The 15001-nt window shown below is 42.7% G+C and overlaps 1 protein-coding gene across 4 annotated transcripts in view; it reads left to right on the forward strand.

The window, feature by feature from the left end:
* Positions 1–15001, forward strand: part of LOC306968938 (RNA binding protein fox-1 homolog 3-like) — a 1481628-nt gene that overhangs the window by 1338997 nt on the left and 127630 nt on the right. For 3 of the 4 annotated variants that reach the window (XM_079564524.1, XM_079564525.1, XM_079564527.1), the window contains one exon: positions 8356–8661. In XM_079564524.1, coding sequence (XP_079420650.1) covers positions 8356–8661 — 306 coding nt within the window. The remainder of the gene's footprint in view (positions 1–8355; positions 8662–15001) is intronic. The other variant, XM_079564526.1, reaches the window with a different exon arrangement.

Raw genomic sequence — 15001 nt, forward strand, 5'->3', positions numbered from 1 at the left:
CCCTTTGCTGATCTCAGACACTAATCAAAATTCCACGGGCTAACACTTTGACCAATGAGACGAGCTTTCCTGTGAACCAGCCCGTCCAATCAGGAGAGAACATGGGAGGAGCTTGAATGTTAGTTTTTGAAAGTTTGCAAACTGGGAGTGGCTTTGTGGTCCAGTCAGTACAGAAGGGGAGGAACTTGATTGTTTACTTTCAGATTTTCCTCTTCGCTCCAAAATCTTACAGACTATCACTTTAACAATGAGCCTTTATGACTTTGATCCTGTTCGTTTTCAACCTGCTGTAAAACAAATTGGAGCGTTAGGTATCAGAGCAAAAATGCAATGTTCGTTTATGGTCATGAACATTACATTTGTTTGATGTTTATAGTTTCACTTCCTTATTGGACACTGACAGGAAGTGACATAGATAGAGGACAACAATTTTAAACTGTTGCCATGCCAACCATGTTTTGTTAATGGGAAATGAGTCAAACTGCTCTTGAATGTCACCTTTATCTATATCACTTCCTTTCAGTTGGTTAAAAATTCAAATTAAAAGCATTTAGAGATGCAAGTTGGCCATTTTATACTCACTACTGCCACCTCTGGTCATATGCGTAACTGCAGCTTCTATATTAAGCTCTTGCATGACGGCACTTTGGACTTTTTGAGTGACAGTGCAGGATTTTAGAGGCAGTTGTGGTGAACAGGTCTGAGCTCATGCACATTAGGACGTGGCTGAAAGATGTAGGGGGATAAAAATATATAATTTTAACACTTTAAAACTCTGTATAGTCCCTTTAGAGGCCTTATGTCTGATTGTTTTTGATTGCAAACAATGAAAGTGTAAGCCAGTAATTAAAATGTTAGTTGTGGTCCAAACTCATTCGTAGCTTTCCTAATATATTTGTAGCATCCACATTCTTTACAGGGACAAGTTTTAGAGGCACATTTCACAACTTAAAGGGTCACTTTCACAAAAATGCTAGAAAATAGCCTGAAAGTTCATAGAATTAATACAAGTGTTTTAAAATTTGAAGAGACTAGATGCAAGTTTGTCATTTTATACTCACTACTGCCACATCAGGTCATACATGTAACTGCACCTTCTATATTTAGCTCGTGTATGACACTGCGGACCTGAAGAAACACCTTTTTGAGTGACAGTGCAGGAGTTTAGAGGCAGTTGTGGTGAACAGGTCTGGGCTCTACACATTAGGACATTGCTCTGTCTAGTCCCTTTATTACGTTTAGTCACGGTTTACTAAAGCATTGTTCATAATGAAATAAGTGTCAACTCATCATTTATTAAGGCTAAATAAGATGTAGTTATTATAAAGTGTCACCCCTGATTTCGCAGTTCACTTTATGTGTTTTCTACCCAATCACTGGCTGCACACATTGAAACAAACGGCGGTCACCGAATACGAGGAAGCTCCCAAGACGTGAAGTGCAATGTCTCCAAGTGTTTCAAAGTCCAGTTGTTTATTTTAACGCCAGAAGTTTGAAAACCGCCCACTTCTCCCCCTGTTTCGTGAGCTCATACGTCTCCACCCGTCGCCGCCTTTTAGCACCTCATCCCGAAGCACTGCGAGTAGTAAAGAAAGCTCTAAGTGTATATATATATATATGTATCTATACCGCCCTGCATCCTCCACGTTATTGCGCCGTGATTGCACAGGCACAACATAGTTACGATGATGCTTAAGACTAGGCCTGGAAACGAGGCCTAAAACCCACTTATCTCTGATCTGGCCGTCCCCGGCGCCTTGTAAAAACCTGGAGCCGACACAAACTTCTCTATCTGTTTACTGTTATTGTTTTCTCCCATCATAAAGCCTTACTCCTGGCAGCTACTGTGGGTTATTCTTTTGTAGCCCCCTTTTTTTTTTTTTTCTCCCCCCACACTTTTTCTCTTATCGGCGGAGTTATGCGTCGAGCCTGCATGATCTGTATCTTTAAATTTGATTGAGGGCATTTGCGGGAGGCTGTTATTGCATTTCACTGTTATTGTCTTCCCACCATTTTTTTTCTTTCCCCCCTCCTTTCTCCTTCCCCTCCTCCTTCGCTTGTTTTTAATGTTGGGTTGGATATATCCGCGGCTGGAGCACTGATCTCGCCTCGTACTGCTCATTAGTCTGAGTTCGGCAAGCTGCAACGGTTTCTCCCCCCCCCCCCCTTTCCTCTGTCTCTCTCTCTGTCTTTTTCAATCTATCTCGCTCTCTCTCTCTCGTCTCTCCCTCTCTCTCCCTCCATCAATCTTTACTTGATCTCTCAGGTTCTTTCTCCTCTATCCTGCCATCCTTTTCTCTCTTCCGTCTCTTTCCCCCACTCTCTCACTCAATATCTTACTTTCTATCTATCCATCTTTCTCTCCTCTCTTCGTCCGCCCCTCCTGGTGAACAGGGCCTTGGGTTTCTCCCGGTTTAAAAACATGTACAATAGGCTAGAATGATTGAGAGTGCGTTTGCCTGTGAGAGTAAGAGATGATTGCAGCTTTTAGAAACTTGGAAACACAGGCTGGTAAAGTGCAATACAGATGTAAGCAATTGTTAGTATTATTAACTATATAAAGCACTATACACAGTTTGGTGTAAAAAGTTAAATCAGGGTTGTTGGTTTCGACAGACTAGAATTTGCTGAACAATAATATAATACAAGAATATTAATCTGCTATTAGTGTGTATGACAAACACAGGAGAATCATTCTTACACTTTAACCTCTTAACCCCCGACTGAACTGAGACATTTTCTACAGTTTGGCGTCACCGGAAATCTTCTGGATAAAAAGTGTCAACATAGCAACAATAAAGTGACAAAAACAGCAACAAAAAAGCAGCTATGAAGCAACTTAAAAAGCAGCAATAAAGCAAAAAAAAAAAAAGTAACAAAAGAGCAACAAAAAAGTGACAAAAAGCGACAAAAAAGTGACAAAAGGGCAACAAAAAAGTGACAAAAGGGCAGCAAAAAAGTGACAAAAAGTGACAAAAGAGCAACAAAAAAGTGACAAAAGAGCAACAAAAAAGTGACAAAAGAGCAACAAAAAAGTGACACAAAAGCAACAATAAAAGTGACAAAAGAGCAACAAAAAAGTGACAAAAGAGCAACAAAAAAAGTGACAAAAGGGCAGTAAAAAAGTGACAAAAAAGTGACACAAAAGAAACAAAAAAAGTAACAAAAGAGCTACAAAAGAGCAACAAAAAAGTGACAAAAGAGCAACAAAACAGTGACAAAAAAGCAACAAAAAAGTGACAAAAGGGCAGCAAAAATGTGACAAAAAAGTGACAAAAGAGCAACAAAAAAAGTGACAAAAGAGCAACAAAAAAGTGACAAAAGAGCAACAAAACAGTGACAAAAAAGCCACAAAAGAGCAACAAAAAAGCAACAATAAAGTGACAAAAAAGAGAAACAGATAAGTGACAAAAACGTGGATATAAAAAGGTGGCGACAACGCAAGGGAAAAAAAAACATTTAGATGAGTTTTGTAAGTCTTAGCTTTCAAATGCGGCGTTACACTGGCCTATAGATGGGGATGTGAATGGTTCGAACAGTGAATGTTTGATGGTTCCTGAAATTGCACTGGTTTTGAGACGTGAGTGTAATAATGATTGTAACCGCCCGCCTGTTGGTTACTGGGCGACCCGCTCTACCATCTGAGCCATTCTCGCCCCTCCCATTCCCTCCCTGTCCCCCTCTCTCCTCAAAGACATGCGCCATAGCGCGGTCCGGCCATTACCCAGTTTAACAATGTGCAGCAGGCAGAAAAGTCCATTATTTCTGTAGCTCATCATCTCAAGCATCCACTCGAAACAAAAGGGCTTCATCGCCGAGAACCATCTATCACTTAAAGTCAAGGGGAGTGAGGGAAAAAAATAAGTCCGAAAACACGCGGAAAACAGAGCTGGGCCGAGGGAGAGGAGGCGGCAGCAGCAACAGGACATCACTGTTGCAGCAGCCAGATTAGGCGCAATGAGGAACAAGCTGTACTGGTGCAAAAAAAAAAAAACGGGGGGGAAATTTCGTGAGATTGTTTAGCGTCGAGCAGTTATAACAGCCTAATGGGATGTTGTTAGACCAAAGTTGTTGAATTGGACTAAAGTGGGGCTTTCTGGGATCGTTGTTTGTGCGACATGTGGAAATCCGGAACCAAGATTTGACATGTGATGCTGTAATTCCTTAGTGTTTTAATGGTTTCTTGGTCAGAATTTAGGTCTGCAAACATCACTGAAACCTCTGACTCGATGCTTTACCTACAGTGAGGGCAAACCAAGTCAAGACATGACCACAGACTTTATAGGCTCGCCCTCTATGTCAACATTTAGCAAGAGGTAGTCTCGGGATTAAGGCTGATGGGTTTAAATCTCGACTCCGATGATTTTCCGATTGTCTCTTCCCGCTCTTCCTCACATTTCACTTTGAACTGTCGAACGGAATAAATCCTAAACCCTATACAAAAGAAAGACAGACAAAGAAATCCTTACCTTAACCCAGAGTAAAGACCATCAGGAATCGCCACCAGGAAACATGCTTGGGATTTCTTTTGGTAATAATGTCGAAAAGGGGCTTCAAAATTGATGATTTTATTCATTTATTTATTGGAAATGGACAGAACAATAGCACTGAACAATCCCGATGTATTGTGTTAAGTGTTCGAAGGGGAAACACTTGTCCATAGGAGGCTTTTGGACACATTCAACAAAAAACATGTACAGTACAGGGAATCTTGTTTGTATTGCACATCCAACACAATTCGCAAGTGCTTCACATGAAACGGAGGGAGGTTCATTCACTCCATGTTACATTTGTAGCCACAGTTTCCCCTGGGGCAGACTGACAGAAGCAAGGCTGCTCACACCTGCGCCAACGGTCCCCCCGACCACCACCAACCACTCACACTCACATTGGGTGAAGTGTCTTGATTCGAACCCCCGACCTTCCGATCACGAGACGACCCGCTCTACCATCTGCGCCACTGTCACCCCATTTAAAAAAAAATAATACTTTGGTCAGACTTCAGCCACTGTTTCAAACCTATGATAAAGATATGCATGTCAGTCTGCACTTTTAAAGGAACAGGCCACCCTTTTTCCATACTGAGACATGTTCTTACCTGAGCTTAGACGAGTTGATACGTACCTGTCTGGTCTTTGTGCGTGCCCGTGAAAGAGCTTGGTCGCTTCTAACTTCACCCTGTTTGGAGCCATAGGAATATACTGGGAGAGGTCAAATGCTAACAACGTCTTTGGTCTTTTTGCGTGACTGAGGGCACACAGTTTTCCCTTGCTGAGATATGTTCTTACCTGAGCTTAGACAAGTTAATACGCACTTGTCTAGGCCCGTGGAAGAGTGTGGTAGCTTCCATCTTCATCATCCCTATTTGGAGCTATAGGAATATGCTGGGAGAGGCCTAATGGTCACAAGGACCAGACAGGTACGCATCATCTCGTCTAAGCTCAGGTAAGAACATATATCAGTATGGAAAAACGGTGGCCTGTCACTTTAAGTCAGTGGACACAGAGAGTTCCACTGTCTTGACCCATTGTAGGAAAAGCTGGACCGTTCTAAGGCTTTCTGAGAGATTCTTTGTTATCCCGCAGTTACCGCGCCATTTCCATCCTTTTTACCATGTTGTTACCGCGCCGTAAAGTAAAGCTCGCAATTCTGACTGGGTGACAGCTTGTTTTCATGGGTGTAACAGGAAAAAAACGAAACACTTCCATCCACCACGCGAGCGCCGTCGCTTCTCGCCCCCGAGTCTGACGAGAAATACAGCCCTGTCTTAATTAAACCCCAAACTGCTCTTGTAATTCTCAAAGTGCGGCGGTAAAAATAAAAAAGAATTGTACCAAAAACTCGTATCGTTTCGGCTGTAACCAACGATCGTAAAGCGGTTTGTGTGTGTGTGTGTGCGTGCGAGACGACTTGCTGGGGGGAAACAAAGAGACGGGGAAGAGCGAGTGGAGCTTGTAAAGTCTGTGTGTGTCGACGCTAAAGCCAAAGCGAGGCCCGGCAGCTGCTCCTTTTAACGGACCTGTCACCGAAATCAAAGGCACTAATCAAAATTTTATCAATTAATTGATCTTTCCTCTCGCGCTTTGCCACGAGAGCGGGCCCAGATTCCCCCCAGACTCCGCCCCCCCCCATCCCCACCACCACCACCACCCCAACCCCATAAACTGTGTTCATTAGCGCTGATCAAACACGGCGCTAACGCTCGCTGAGAGGCGATATGATGGCTGTTTCCCTTCGCACCGCTCGCTTTGGCTTGCAGGACAGGTCTTCCCCCGACCCAACCCCACCCACCCCCCCTCCCCCGGTGCTGCATCTTCACAGCGCGTCGTGGGATCGCGGCCTCTCTTTGAAAGCGCTTAGACCAGTCAAACAATGGGGCCCCAACTTTTACCTACAACTCCCGGCTCCTCGAGAGTTGAAGGCGCGGAGACGTCTCGCCCATTTGAATAATATGTTTGATGTGCCAGAAGTGAGCGGCTTTTATCTAGCGGAGAGATAGAGCGGGAGAACCAGCGCTGACGGACATTACACCCGATCACGCGCCCATGTGTTTGCCCACGTACGCTTTCTTACTTTTAGCACGAGATACTGCGTTTCCCTTAAACAATGAATGGAAATTAACTTAAGTTTCCACGTTTCCTATCCCGCTAAGTGCAGGTAGATCAAACTCACCTGCATTATGCAACCAGGTCTGTCAAATTAAACTATTTTTGTTCTGTTTTCTCTCGCTGTGACCTAAAAAAAGAGGTTCTCATATTTGTTTCTCGCTTCCAGGCTGTACATTTGATAAGTTGAGATGCTGTTGGCTCTAAACATCTCCTGCTGCAGTCCTCCCATGGGCTTTGGGCGAGCAATGTCGGATAATTATCTCTTTTGCATATTATTTATTTGGATCAAAGTTTCAAGATATGTGTGAAAAGTAGATGAAGGGAGGTGTTTTTTTCTGAAGATTGGAACTTTTGACATTTGTGATTTTGATTATATTACGATTAGAGATGCACCGATCCAGCTTTTTTGTTTATGATTCCAATACTGGGGGTTTGAGTATCGGCTGATATCCGATATTAAAGGAACAGGCCCCCGTTTTTCCATACTGAGATATGTTCTTACCTGAGCTTAGACCTGGTCTTTGCGTGGGAGGCCAAATGCAACATTTTTGGTGGTTGTGTGACTGAGGGCACGCACAAGGACCAGACAGGTACTCATCAACTCATCTAAGCTCAGGTAAGAACATTTCTCAGTATGGAAAAACGGTGGCCTGTTCCTTTAACCGATACCGATGGCCAGTTTGCAGAGTGGGTTGTCTTGTGATTGGATGGTCAGGGGTTCGAATCCCAGCTCCTGCAGATGCATAGTGTTGTCCTGTTCTTGGGCAAGACACTTCACCCACCTTGCCTCCAGTGTCTGCGTACATTGGTGTATGATTGAGAGATTGAATGGGTGACTGGTTCCTTGCTGTAAAGCGCTTTGGGCCTGATGAAGGTAGAAAAGCTCTAAAAAAAGTTATATAAGATCATTTACCATTTCTTATAAGTGGCTATCCGTGAGTAAAAGGTGTACGGACGGGTTATCGCCATTGTGAGATCAATAAAGTCTTGATGTTACAGATCATTTATATTTATTCATAAGCTCATAGAAAATAGCAAGAATAGAGTTCGGGAAATTCCACAGCTACCATGGAGATCCGCCATCTTTGCAGGTGTTTTTCCGTAGACTAACATTAGCTAAAAACAGTATAAAAAGTGGAGAAAATTGCCGTTAGCTGCTGAGTTACTGCTGGTAAATACATATAACTCACTGTGGTGTCCAAGTGTTTGATGTGAACAATATCTCCAGTATTTTGACTTTTAAAATCTCCATTTGTTTACAATTGCTGCTAATCCCATAATGCTTAGCGATATGACATCACTTTCCTGAACTCTATAACTGGATTTTTGACACTATCCCTGAGACAGGCTATTTTCTATTATTATCACATGAAGTGATCTGATCACTGTTGTTACACATATCTCATAACAGTTATCCTTTAACTGCATTTCATTACTAGGTCAGAAACGTGGTCATAGTTTCTGATTGAGCCTTGTTTTTTTTTACCATTAGCATTAGCATGCTCCCGCTAGCTTTAGCATACTGTTTCTAGCAGTGGAATTGTCTGTGGTGATCAAAAATACATTTGCCGTGGTTAAAACTTACTCAGTGATCGAATGTTCTTAGCTTCAAAATGACATGCAGCATGCCCATATTCACTGAGATTTAGTTGGTGAAAGTTGTGTTTTTTAAATCGGTCAGAGCCAAAACTCACAATTGACCTCTCTGCACCCAACTCATCGTGTCATGTCTGCCTTCTCTCCTCAGGGTAACCAAGAGGCCACCAACCCTCCGGAAGCCATGGCCCAGCCGTACACCCCCGCCCAGTACCCCCCTCCCCCACAGAACGGCATCCCGGCTGAGTTCGCCGCGCCACACCCTCTGCCCACGCAGGACTACACGGGCCAGAGCCGCGTGCCCGAACACGCCATGACTCTGTACACGCCGGCCCAGACGCACAGCGAGCAGGCGGGCACAGACACCTCCACCCCCACCATCCCCAACACCACGAGCGCACCGGTCAGTGTTCTACAACATCTCAGCAACTCATGCTGTCAGCAACACGTGCTCCAAGTACGAACGCATGATTACTCCTCCATTCTCCTCCATTCGCGTCATTCGCTGCCATGTTTGGAAGCACCGGTCAAAAGGCTGGGCGGCCTCGTAGCAGCCGTGTAATGGTGACCGAAAACACGGGCGATGGCGGTGTTGCCTCACAACTAAGGCTGGGTACCATTCCCCTTCTTTTACCAGTACTTTAACGATACTTGGTTTTCGATACAGATACTAGAATCAGAATCAGAATCGTTTTTTATTGCCATTGCTTGTAAACAGGTTCACAAACTAGGAAATTTTCATGGTGAGACGTGCAAAAAAAAACATATAACACAGAGTTTAGATAAAAATAAGCTATCAACTTTAAATTATAAGGCTTTAGGGTCATGCATAAGAATATTAAAATAAATAAGAAAAAAATAAGAGGTAAAATATGGTAGACGACAACAATTGACATAGAACATCAGGATTGGATTTACATGTGGTGCATAAAGTGATATAATGTGATACAGTGATAAGTGATAGTGGATCTAAGTGCGGACATACCACATAGTGCAATAGGGATTCTTCTCGAATGAGATAATTTGGGGATTCAGAGGAATTGTGGCAAAATAAGGAAAACTTGTGTGAAAATATTTGGGACAAAAATGGGGAAAAAATTGGTAAATAATTGGGGGGGATTGGAGTAGGGAAAATATTTGCACGCCTGAGCTTTACACAAAAAAGAATAACCCATAAAACATATTCTGAATTCTGAAGCTTTCCACTCACATTTCTAAACGTTTTGATCGAATTCAATTCTTACATTATCACCTCGGCTGCTGCCACATTTCTTAAGCAAATGTTCTGAGAAGATGTGCCCTGCCCTTGACCGGTGCTCTACTCCATCAACATAATGTTCCTTTTAAACAGTCCTACCAATGTACATTTACAGTCCTTTTGTGGTAGAAAAAAAGGGTTTAAATCGTCTCCATCGTGATACGCGGGGGAGGGGGGTGTCCAAAGCCAAATTCACCCTAGCAAAATGCAGGATATTCCCCTGGTAATGTCATGGTTTGTCACATGCAGTATTGGCTGGTAACTGTACATTGGGGAAGCGATGTGTTAGAATATTGATGCTTACTTTTTGTGTATTGAAAACTATATATATACTCATGACGAGGAACATCACATGTTTAAAGTTGTTGAACTGCTTTTTCCTCTGACGTGTTATAACAAAGCCATCTTCCTTTATTGGGCATTTGGATTTGGGAGCCTGCTTCTACTGTGGCATCGAAAAATGGCACCAATGCTTTTTTTTTTTTTTTTTTGCAGAATTAGCCATTCATAAGCAGAAATATGTCATGCTATTTTTGCAGGTCAACCTCAAGTCTGCACGTTCTCAGGCGGCGCAGGTAGGAGTTGCCGATAGCGTTCTATTTTTGTGAGCTCGTGTGTGTGGGGGGGAGCGCGTGTAAACCTGCGGTGTTTTATTAATGTCTTTGAGTGGGGGGATCTGACAGGCTGCAGACATGAATGATTTAGTTCGTCTGAAAGAAGGACACACCCTGTTTCTCCCCCCCCCTGATCGTTTGGGGCTAATCTACTAAATGAGAAGCTCCAGTCAGCGCCAGCATTTGACCCAGTTTGCGTCATTCCAGGCGTTTTGGGTTAGTTCATAAGTCATGAGGTCTGCAGGCAAGGATGCAGACAATGACGGAAGGAGGACTCTTGTTGGCTTTGTTTAGTTTTTTCTTATTCCGATGGAGGGGGAAAAGTCTAATCGCGGTTTCTCAAATGGGTGTTGCAATGGCCATTACATTTGCATTTTCAGTTTTTAGATCAAACAATGAGAAAGGACAAAATCATGAACTGCTAAACTAATGGAAGAATCACACGGGTTCCTAAACTTAGGGATGTCCAACCTTTTTAACCCTGAAGTAGAAAAGAAGTAGAAAAAATTGATTGTCCCCGTTGGGAAATTCATTTGCAGTGAGTACACAAATACAACAATGACCACAGCAGACAGATCCAAACATTGACAACATACAAAGAACAAACCACGGCCCGTCAACCTCGGTTTAAATTATGTTAAAATCATTACATACATTCATTAAAAACCTTCTCTGACAGACCAGCTGTACAGAATAGAAACATCACTGTTGGGTACTTCGTATTGTTGGTTTGTTTAATTGTAAAATAGCTTGTGGCACAAATGACTGCCTGGTCCTGTTTTTAGTCAGGGCGGGGCTCCTGTACCTTCGACCTGAGGGGAGCAGCTCAAACTCTCTAAACAGAGGATGTTTTGAGTCCGATAATATTATGTCTGCTTTATTCCGAGCTCGAGCAAAATAAATGTCCTGCAGACCCTTCATAGGAACACCTAGGATTTTGTTTGCAACTGTACATATTTTCCTAAGGGAGTTCTTTTGTGCCTCAGTCATGGCCCCGTACCAGCAGATGATACAGAAAGTCAGAACACTCTCCACAAAAGCACTATAAAACATTTTCAACATGGTTTTATCCACCTGAAAGGACACCAATTTCTTTATTTCTTCTGTGAGCTCCTTTCATGAAACTAAAGTGTCAGAGAGCTACTTAACCGAAGACATGTATGTAACTATGCAATTTAGGTGGATTTACTTTATTAATCTACAGCAAGGGTAGGCAACGTCAAACCCGGGGGCCAAATCCGGCCCACCAGCACAAAACCTCTGGCCCCCAAGATGATTTTGAAAAATATTATCATTATGCAAAATAGGTATCAAATACCTGTTAAAGTGTGAGTGTAATACTGTGAGTCCACTGCAAAAAGTAATGAACTAGATTAGTTTAAAATTCTCAATTTGAACACAATAATCCAAATTTGAGCTATATTGGCGAGTTATGATGTAGATGACCCAGATCAGTGAGATTATTGATTATTGATTATTGACTATTCACTTGTTCTGGTAGGTTTCTGACTCGTTTCAATACATTTAGTCTTTATTTCAAGTAATTGTATCTACCATTGGGGTAAGAACATTGGTCTTGTCCCATTGGCAGTTGTACTTTTTTATTTCAAGTGAGATTTGCCTTGTCTGAAATAAGACAAGATAAGTCTTTATCTTAAATGTCATCAAACTAGCAAAGGAAACTTGGTCAGGTCAGGAAAAATGTGAGTAAAAAACCATCAAAACAAGACACATTTCCTCAATTTAAGTCATTTTAGCCAAGGCTAAAAGCCAACTACTTTTTGAAGTATATATTTTTAAATCTCCTGTCAGAACATCCCACTTGGTCATTTTTAATGTCATGGAAATGGTTCTATCCAACTACAACGGTGTAGTTTGGCCCTTGGTGTTTTGGCGATGATAAACCCCCCCTCCCACAACGCAAACTTGCCTACCCCTGATCTACAGTTTTCGCGAGCCTGCTCTTAATCTTTGTACTCTATTTACCTGAATGTTTCCAGATTGTGTCCAAAATTTTCAGAAGAAAAAGAAAATCCATCTAAAATGTGCCTCATCAAGCGCATGTAGAAATATAGAAGGTCTCTAGCGAGCGACTTGGAAAGGGCTGGAGGGTAACTGGAAGCTCCTGAGCTACCGGTTGGAGATGTAGACTATAAATTGTAGGTATTTGCAGATCTACATAATGACAGCCTTGATGACTGCAACCCAAACAAATATTTTTATGACAGTTCCTGGTTAGATGTGTCGAAATTAAGATGCAGTAGTTCAGAAAAGAGTGAATAGAAGGGTGTTGAGCAGAGAGGTTCTTCAGAGGCAGTTCTTAATGCTCAGTTTGTGTCTTGGGTGGGACGTTTTCTGTGAGGTCATTCAGATTCAGATTCAGAAAACTTCATTTCTCCCCGAGGCACAATTCATTTGCAGCTTCCAAGCCAAACATCCGTCCATCTCATAAATATCGTACATAGAAGAAGAATCGGCCTAACACCTACACATAAATAAAAAAAAATCAGCGAGATAACAAAAACTACAAAAAAACTTGGAGCCATAATTGATCGACACATTAATGATTAAAATGAGATTCATCCTTGTTTAGCAGCTTAATAGCTGAAGGTATGAAAGACAACAGAAAACGATTCTTTGTACATTATAGCGCCGCCTGGAGGGCATCAACAGAAACTCAGAGGACAGAATGTGCTCTGGTTGGCTCATGATTTGTTTGGCCTTATCAGTAGTTCGCTTCTTCCAATGTCTTCAAGTCCTTCAGCTGGACTCTTTTGAGGGGTGTCATACACGGCATTTACACTTACTATTGACTCTAAAGTGACTGCATGTGCAGAAGAAATACACACGAGGAGTCTTTAACCAAGCGTTTTCTCATGTTCAAAACAAATTGCACGTGCTAAAGTAGATCAGCCCCTGAATCGCATTTTTGACTCAAGCAGTATTCGCTTGTTCACGTATTACATATGTGGCCCTAAGATAAGATAAGATAAGATGATGCCACACAGGTGTAGTTGGCCGTTTCGGACAGACGCGCCTGCTTGATGATCAGGTTGTGGTCCACGGTGATGTAGAAGTTCCTGTCCTCGGCCGGGTCGATGATCTCGTTGTCCTTCAGCCACTCCACCCGCATGACCTTGGAGGATGGAGAAACTGTAGCTGCCCTCTGTCTCCTCTGATCATCTGAAACGGTGCACCGCCTCCTGGGCTTGTCCCCGTCTCAGAGCGTGGTGTCCTGCACTGGTCAGCTCCACCTCGTCCTTCCTCTTCCTCCTGCACAGCTCCCTCCACAGTCTCCTCGTTGGTCCCTTTTGTTGTTTCCTGTAGCTCCTCTTGTGACGCCTCCTCCGTGCTGCAGGTGTGGGGGCTCTTGGTGCCTCTTCACTGTTCAGTGTCTCAGAAGAAGATGTTTGTAGATCTCAAATGGGTTTAGCTGATAAGCTAGCAGTTTGTTTACCTTCAAAAAGCTGCTTTCTTCAGGACCATTGTGGACTCTCAAAGTAAACAAATCCATACAATACAGTATTCCGTATACAGTATACAGTAATACAGTAATACATTAAATTTCTTACAGTAAATTCGGTGCATCATGCTGACAAAGAGCTTGGGAAGCAAACAGAGCCAAGACATTTACAACCTAAATGTTTTAAGAATGAAGAGAGTGTACAGAGGGAGTGTCAATGTGGAGTCCAGCGTTGTTTTCCTCCCGCTGAATGAGATGACAGTTTTAGTGTATGGATGACAGGTAGATTGATGGATGCACTGAAGTTGCAAAGTATCGTAGGCATATTGGATATAGGAGCACGTGTCAAAGTGTTCTGGAAAAAGTTTAGATCTGTGTAGGTCCCGCCGTCATGAAAAGCCCAGATATAGGTCACATATGGGATAAAAGTTTGAATTTAGACCACTTTAGCCAGCAGTCTGAACGCAGCCTCAGTCGGTTGCGAGAGACGAGGACGCAAGGGTCAAGTGGAGGAAATGATTCATCTCGGAACCCCCTTTTATGTGCCTTCCAATTATCACCAAGTTGGAAAATTAAATTCTACATCTAAGCGTGTCTGTTTCTATATATAATTGTGACCTGGGATTTACCTTTACAAAAAAGATAGATGAAAGGCTGAAAATAGGTGCGCGGGAGTCGTGAGGCTGAGGCGGGATGAAAAGCAGTTGCTCTTATATCTATGCATTAGCGCAAAAACACCTGCTGGGGGGGGTCACGGCGAGGCCACGTCCGCCCCCAGGAGAGATGTAGGTCAGCCGTAAAGAACCCCTTAATAACTCCGATTCACTGGCAACAATTACATATAGGAACAGGAGGAGCCGAGGAGGAGGAAGAGCTGAAACTGTGACGGGATCTGAGCTGGATGCCGGGGTTTTACTCGTGCTGTTGAAAGCCGTTGCCTTTATATTTGAAGTTTAGACTGCGTGGTAAAATGAAAAATGGAGAAAAATCAGAAATATAACCCTGTAGTTTAACACTGAACTCCAATTGTGTCAGTCATTCCCTTTCTGCACACAGTGATAGAAAGCTTCTATTTACATTACATAGAGCTGACTGAAGCATGAAAGCCACATTTCATTGCTTTTATACACTAATTTGTATCTAAAGTAAAATCTCAAAAGATCTTTACACTCATCAATGATTTATAATTAGGCTTTGACACGACCCAATTGTGGTCGATGGGTTGACAGCAGCTGAAAGCATCTGCATCGCCTATAATTTGCGATGTTTGATGGCTAATGCTAACGGCTTTAGGAAAAATGCATTGATGCGAACTGTCAGGGTCGAACGCCGCTTCTCCTTTTTATTTCTATGCGTAAACCACTCTTTAAAAACACTGCTACATTAGTTAGAAATCTGTCTATTTTCTTCATTAGTGTGAGTTACATTCATCCACAAATGCTGAACAGTCGCATTAAAATAC

This window comes from Gobius niger (assembly GCF_951799975.1).
Source record: "Gobius niger genome assembly, chromosome: 10".
Lineage (NCBI taxonomy): Eukaryota > Metazoa > Chordata > Actinopteri > Gobiiformes > Gobiidae > Gobius > Gobius niger.